This window comes from Aphis gossypii, chromosome X, assembly GCF_020184175.1.
Source record: "Aphis gossypii isolate Hap1 chromosome X, ASM2018417v2, whole genome shotgun sequence".
NCBI classification, from domain to species: Eukaryota; Metazoa; Arthropoda; class Insecta; order Hemiptera; family Aphididae; genus Aphis; species Aphis gossypii.
The window spans coordinates 38,063,761-38,072,076 of record NC_065533.1 but is presented as its reverse complement, the minus strand read 5'-3'; the positions used below and the strand labels follow the sequence as shown (position 1 = coordinate 38,072,076).

General features: G+C 25.1%; 1 protein-coding gene across 1 annotated transcript; it reads right to left on the bottom strand.

The window, feature by feature from the left end:
• Nucleotides 1-2,213: 2,213 nt before the first annotated feature.
• On the bottom strand, nt 2,214-8,057 carry LOC126551775 (eukaryotic translation initiation factor 5B). Its single transcript, XM_050205914.1, has 2 exons — nt 7,891-8,057; nt 2,214-4,596 (listed from the first exon to the last, which is right to left on the bottom strand). The coding sequence occupies exon 2, from the start codon at nt 4,569-4,571 to the stop codon at nt 2,277-2,279; it is 2,295 nt and encodes a 764-aa protein (XP_050061871.1). The 5' UTR covers nt 4,572-4,596; nt 7,891-8,057; the 3' UTR covers nt 2,214-2,276.
• Nucleotides 8,058-8,316: the final 259 nt, after the last annotated feature.

Here is an 8,316-nt window from a genome sequence, read left to right as displayed (position 1 = left end):
AATTACTTACCTTATTTTTTCAGTTATACACTTGTACCCATTTTGTAATTGTAAATAATTAATGGTAATTTAGTTTCATGAACTACTTTCCTATCCTGCACGTTTAAACAATTCACAGGTACATTTAAGATTATTTGACCACTTTTTCAGAATATTCTTTACACTATTATAATCCATTAGTTTTTGGTGGAAAAAAATAATTAGTAAATATCTTATTTATTAAACATTTGTAGATCAAATTAATATATTAAATATTTTCATTATAATTTTATATTATATTTGGAGAGATATAATTTTATGTATCAATTATTGATAATTAAATATATATTTTTTTATTATTATTATAAATATGATACAAATTGGTACCTAACTACAGTATAAGGCATAGCAATTAGGCTAAAATTTCACATTTTCCAAGTTGTTCACAGTTTTTAATTATATTTGTTTTAGAATATTATTGTTAAAATTACAGTTAAAGTTTATTTTATTGCTTATGTTAGTATTTTTTCAAACATTTATGTCTTATCACAGAAATTTGATATAAATTAAACTCATAAATATGACATTTATACAATTAATCACTTATAAGGAAACTGTAAATTGGTTGTTTTTCAAATATAAATACTAAATATATAATTAAAAAATAAAACCATAGAATTTGATTTCATGTTTAACATTTTTTTATTCACAAGTGAGCAATTCTTTACTAACTTTAAAGTACTTAATAAACTTGAAACACCCTCAGAGGAGACAAGGAATCTATTGATAACAATTTCATTAAAATAGGCTCAGTAGCTTCTAAAATTAGTGTGTTAGAAATATTGAACATTTCAAACTACAACTTTATATTTTTAATATAAATGTATATTATATAATAATGAAGAATTGAAGAATACCTATTTTAGTATTCTATATTCTTTTAATATATTTTAATTACACTGCTTAAGAATTAAGATGAGAGTAGTAAAGTTTTTAAGTGATAATATTAGAATTTTTTAAAAATGATTTATACCATTTTTATAAAATAAATATTAACTATGTAATTCAAGATTACAAAATGAATAAATTATTTAATTGAAAGTTGTTCTATTGAGGACAGATTTATATAGTTAAGCTGATTCCTGAGGCATTTTGTTTTAAGGTCATACTTTCTAAACTAGATTGTGTTTTGGCCTATATTTAAAATAAAACAGCAATGCAACTATATTTTAGATAATTTTAAGTTTATAATATTCTATTATTGTAAGCTGAATTCTTTAAAAAGATCTTTTATAATTATGGTGTATTAAAGTTATTTTACATATTTAAGGTATCAGTTCTAAATAATATATTATATAGATTTTATTATACTTATGGGCATATAATATTATTATTATACTGTGGTAGTCAATGGGTAATCCAATATCAAACTTTTAGTTACCTTTTTTGCCCTTATAGTTTATACACCTAATTACTAAAGCTAATTCAAGCTATAGTAATTACATTATGAATCCATTATGACTAATAAGTATTACAAGATCTTTCGTTTGAATAAAAAACCATACCTATTTCCATTATTTTTTAAATAATTTACTTTATTAAAATTATTGTTGTACTTTCAAGTTCCAAGTTTAACTAAAACAAATGTTTACACTAGCTAATCAGGCATATTGTGAAATAAGATAATATTTATAATCCTACAACATTATTTTTTTATTTTGTAAATATATTTTTATTTGAATAAAAATCATTTAAATAATATTGTAATAAAAAAAGACATTATTCTCAAAATAATTATTATTTGTCTTTAAATAAATTATGGTAAATTTTATTATTGCAAGTTTTGTGAAGAGCTTAAAAAATATCTAGTAAAAGAGTTAAAAATTTAAAAAATATTTAATTATTATATGCTGTTAAATATAGCTATCAAATAACTTATTTATTCAACTAACTTTTTCATATTTAAATTCTTTTTTTCATCAAATGTAAATGTTTGCTAAAAATTTTTTAATTAATCTACTTTGATCAACATGGTAAATTTAAATTACTATACAACCATTGAATAATTTCTTTTACATTTTAAAAAATAATATTTATTTGACTGTCAGCATTTTTAACAATCTATTTTCCTTTAATTGTTATACTTAAATGCCTATTGTGATAAAAAAATCCATTATTTGTTTTAATAGATAATCATTTTAATTAAAGAATAATTATTAAAAAAATATTTCCAATTTGGAATAATTAATTTGTTTTATTTCATAGAAAAAAAAGTATATTAGCTATAAAAATTTTCATCATAAAATTTCAAACATTTTCTTGAGCTCGACCATCAATTGCCAGTCAGTTTTCAATAAATCATCTCTAAAATGATCTTTGCATGCATCAATCGACTGTCTAGATATTTTGCTTACCAACAAATCTTTTTCATCAAAATGCCTCCCAAACATTTTTGGCGCATCACCTGGTATTGGTTCAATTTTTATACAAATTTCTTGTCCTTTTCTAGCAGTTTCAACAGCTTTGTGATTGTTTTCTATGCTAGTTACAATACCCAAATCTACAAATTCTTTACTAGGAACACATATGGGTGTACCTTCTTTTACAATTCCTGATTCTACCATTACTCCCATAACAATTGGATCTCTTGAATTAAACACAAATTGTGGTAGGACTTTAAGTTTGCAAGGAAATACTGCAATAGACTTAAACTGATCTCGGTTTTTCTTCTTAAGATCATCTTGATAAGCAGTAAACTTATCAAATAAATGGTAAATAATATCAGCTTGAAATATTTTAACATTTAACGTATCTGCTAATTCTTGTGCATCCCTTTCAACTTTAACATCAAAAGCTAATATAGTAGCATATAAAGGAGAATGTTCCAACATTATTGATGCTTTCATAACATCTTTTTTAACAACGGGACCAATTCGTATGTTGCTATATGGTATTTTACTGGATCTTAAGAAATCTAATAAAGCTTCTAGTGAACCTAATGTTGAAGCTTGTACATAAACACCTCTATCTTGTAATTTTATAGTACTTAAAGCTGACTTTAATTCTTTTGCCACCACTTCTTTAAGTCGTTCAATTTCTTCCGTTTTGTTAGCTACATAAATATTTAAACCTGCTATAGCCTTTTCTAAATCTTTAGCAGCAATTTTAACACCTTGAGCAGCTTTGATTTCTTTATACTCAATATAAGCATTTTTCACTCTAAGTTCTTTCAGAGGTTGAGGCATTAGTAATGATCTTATTTGAGTGACAACAGGCCCATCAGTGCCTGCTACAACAATTGTATCTCCTTCTTTGAGGTATCCATTTACTAAAATAGTATCAATAGTAGTTCCTAAACCAGTTATAGCTTTTACTTCCAATACAGTGGCTTGCAGCTCAGTATTGAAAACAAGTCTTTTATATAAATGTGTTTGACAATTTTCAACAATAAGATCTAATAAATTTCCCATTCCTTCACCAGTAATGGCTGATGTAGGTACCAAAGATACATATGATTTTGGATCAGGATTTTCATAGAACAAAGCAGCATTTAAACCTTGTTCGGCAAATTGTAATATAACATTTTGGGATCTTGTTTTAAATTCATTTTGTGTATTAGAATGTTGAGAGCTCAAAATATCTCTTACATCTTTACGTGGATTAGTTTGCCAATCATACAATCGATCAATTTTATTTAAAGCAACAATGAATGGGGTTTTCTTAGATTTCAGAATATTTATGGATTCTATAGTTTGAGGTTCTAAACCATGCATAATGTCAACTACTAAAATAGCTATATCACATAAGGATGAGCCTCTATTACGGAGGTTGCTAAAAGACTCGTGACCAGGTGTATCAATAATTAATAAACCTGGAACTAAGAACTTTTTGGTAGCATAACCATTAACAACTTTAGTTTGTTCTTTTATAGCATGAAGAGGAACATTTGTAGCTCCTATTTGTTGGGTAATACCTCCAGCTTCACCATCTTGAACATTAGTTCTACGAAGCTTATCTAATATTTTAGTTTTTCCAGTATCTACATGACCTAAAACACATACAACAGCAGCTCGTAGATCAGATTCTTCTTCTTCTTCTCTTGATGCATCTCCATTTTGAGTTTGAACTTTTACAACTTCATCATTTTTATTGTCATCAGAATTTTGAACAGCTTCATCATCTGATTTTTCAGATTCATCATTTTCATCTACTTTGTCTACAGTTGACTGATTTCGCAATGCTTCACTTTGTGCTTTAAAAGTTTCTAAAAGTAGTTGTGCACGGGCTCTATCAGCTTTTTGTTTAGGAGTTAAAAATTTCCCTTCAGCTTTTAGTCTTTCTTTTTTTTCTTTTTCCTTTTGTTTTTTCTTTTCTTTCTTTTCTTGTTCTAATTTTATTTTTTCTTCTTTTTGCCTCTCGAGTTCCTCTAAACGTTTTTCTTCTTCTTCTTCTTCCCTACGAAGTTTCTCCTCTTCTTCTTTTTGTTGTTGTAATACTTCTTTTAAAGCTGCAATAGCCTTTTTACCAGGCCCCTTCTTATCCTTGACTGGGGCAACTGGCTTCTTCTTCTTTTTTGCATCATTAGTCGACATTATTTAAACAATTATGAAATGAATACTGAAACAAAAATATCAATTTTTCAAGTAAAATATATATTATACATAATTACTCAAACAAAAAATTATCAATTTTAACATGATTAAAATTCTAAGTAAGTCTTTTATGCAGATTGCAAAATTGTACATACAAATTAGTTTAATAATAAATATACAATTTGAGGCAGATAATATGAATATTATACATTTTTTTAATACAAGTTTCCCCACAGTGTACTAATACAATAAAATTATAATGTAATTATGATAAAAAAATATTGATTTATCGATAAAAATCACAATCAATAAATAAAATAAAATAATTTATTATCCATTAAACCCGCATAATTCATTAAAATATATTTATTTGGAAGTGTTTTGTAATTATAATACAATGTTTATAGTATACGCATAATTTACTCTTTTTTAGAATATTATTCATTTTTAAAATATGAATTAAATAAAATAAAATAAATTAAATACACAATAATAATAATAATAATGAATTAAAGTGTTCAATTTCCCTCATGACAAAAAACTTGTTAAGAAGCACTCAACATAATACATCTCTTTTATAGATTGAAACAATATAATATATATTATATGAATATTGTATATATAAATTATTTTTTTATAATTTATCTTCATAGCTTCATGCATTTATTAATTTTATAAAATCGTGTAAGTAAATACTTATATCACAATTGATTATATTTTAAATTGAATTATGTTTATTTATAATATATAATAAAATAATCTTTGTAGTTGTTTAAATAATGTATTAATTATATTATTTAAGATACTCTAAAAAATAATATTATTATTTACAACAAAATCTTACAATTGTAATGGTGTTAGACAAAATGCATTCTCTTAGGTGATTTTAGAATATGTCTAATAAAATCTTATTTAATAGATCGATTATCTTATTTATATTTCTAAGTTAGATAGAATGTAATATTCTATACAAATAAGATTTTTTACATTATTAATTTACTATATTAATTGATTAATTCAAATGTAAAGATTTATCAATATAAATATACAATAAATAATAAGAAGTAATATTTTAGAGTTGGTAAGGTTTAATGATCTTATGTAACATAAATTTTTGAAATCATATTATTACATAAACTGTAGCAATGTAAATTAAATATTAAGCATAATATTATATACATTTTACATTTATTAATAATGAATTTTAGTTAAATATTTGCAAGTAAATTTTTGTAAATGGCCATAGTAAATTAATCAATTATTTTTAAAATCTTAAAATAATATTATGAATTATAAGTAGTAGTTTGTATAATTTAACCACATTTTTTTAAAACCTAACTTAACATTTAACAACAACTAAGTTATATTTAAAATGTATAGAGTCATTTATCAAGATTTAAATTCAATTTTTATCTATACTCTATATGTAATTGATATTTTCTCATATTTTTGATTAAAAAATCTGATTGACTGATTAAAACAGTAGTTAGTAAAATAAATGATTTATATTATCAAGACAATTTCATATTTTTTCCATTTGAACATAATAATAAATATTATAAAATTGTAATTGTATCTATTTAAACTTATTATTATGTTGTAATAATATTTATTTAAATATTTGTACAAATGTTATTTTTAAATAAAATATTTATTGCTAACATTTATGTGGATAGAATTTCTAAAATAATAAATATTTTTTTTATGTGATGTGCATGATATGCTTAGAAGTGTCTGAGCACTCTGAGCATAGGCCCTATAGTCTTGGGCCTAAAGCAACAACATTTGGGTGTAGCAAATGGTATAACTTTTTTTTTTTACAAATTATATATAATATTATTAATATAATTTAGAATTATATATAAAATAATTGCATTCATTTGCTTCACTGACATCTACAAATTATTATATATGTCATATAGTATATACAATACATCTGTGTAGTGTGCAATAGTTAGATAATACTCAACATGGAAATGGATTTTCTACCAATTTTAAATAGTCAATATTTAATTAATGCATTTTCTGAGGAAAAAAGTAAAAGAAAAATACTTAATTTTAAATATAATTTATAAAATGCAAGAATAGATATTACAAACAATATTATTTTCATTAATAATGTATCTTCATTGCATATAAGCCAAGATAACAAATTTTATACTCAAATATATCTTATAAATAATTTTGGGAGGGATAAGGAAGAAGGAGCCAATATGAAAGAGCCCATAGGCAGAAAAATTTTCAATACACCACAGGTTATTCTAAGTGTTAACATAATAATTTTTAAGTAAAATCGTATGAATATATCAAAATTTTTTAGATAATTTTAATGCTCGGACATTAGTCTGAGAAAATTGCAATTATGTTCTAATTGTTTACTGCAAACCAAGTGTACTACCTATAACTAGCTGTTATATATATATATATAGATTAAATAACTAATTGTATCAATATTATAGATACAAACTTATTTTATTGATGTTATTTTAATTTATTTTAATGCTGAATTTATAATCATTATCAAGGAAATTTTGCCAAATCTACTATTGCCTAAAAATCATAAACATTAGTTATAAAGTCTTCTAATATAGGTTATGTCTTAATCAATATCATAAATAGCCAAATGTTCAAACTCAATAAGAAATAGTGATATTAACCAGTCATTTAGGTCAATACTCAATTCTATAAAAATTTAACCTAAGTAGTAAGATAAAAAAATAATAGACAATTTTTGTATTTTAAACCTAATTGATTAGTTCCATTTATCAAACATATACTATAGCACTTACACTGGCTAAATTATAACTCTTTAAAAGTAAGGTAAATTAAAATAAGCAAATATCCTAAATAGGTAGTGAAATTCATAAAATAGCTATGAATACAAATACATCCATAAATTGATTGCCAGTATGTCTGCCAAATGGTTTGTTGAAATATAAATCATATAAAGTAAATATTTCTCAGTACGTTTTTATATTATTGAATGTCGTTTACGATATGAGCGACAGAACGCGGGTGATATGATGATCACAATCGCCGTTTTCTGTCACACATTGGCACCTTTAGATACGTTTTGTCGGATACGTATTGACAAGCCCGTCTAAAAACGGCGATCGTGTGTACGCCAAACGAATAGTAGTCAAATCGGGCGCAACAAATTTAAAGTCGGCTGTAATCTAAAACCGTGTGGTGACTATGTGGCAGAGCAACGATATTGTGTAACTGTAGTGTATACAGCGAAGTGACAGACATCGAGCGAGACATGAATGGAGTGACCGATCTCACGTACAATGTATAGTATACAAAACGATTTACTCACCGATTTTGAAAAATCCGTCGATCTGCGGTCGTACGAAACGATTTTGCAACAGCAATGTTTTAAAAGGTGCGGATGGCACAAACTCTGGACGCTGACAATACGATAATCGCCGTGTTTATTTCACACCCGACCGTCGTCCACACGATATTTCTTATCACGTGCTGTTATCAACGGACGTGGTGGTGCCATAATAATATGTATTATTATTATGTACGCTGGCCAGTTAAGTTCTTCTTATCACCCCCCCCCCCCCCCAACAATTAATGCTCTCGCCATAGACGAATAAATATTATTATTATTTATACAACATATCTATGGGTTGTCATGATTTTCACCAAATATTATAGATATCAGATAATAAGGTATTAACAAAATATTTGCTCTCACTTGGGTTTCAACACGATAATATAAAGAACTGGATTACAG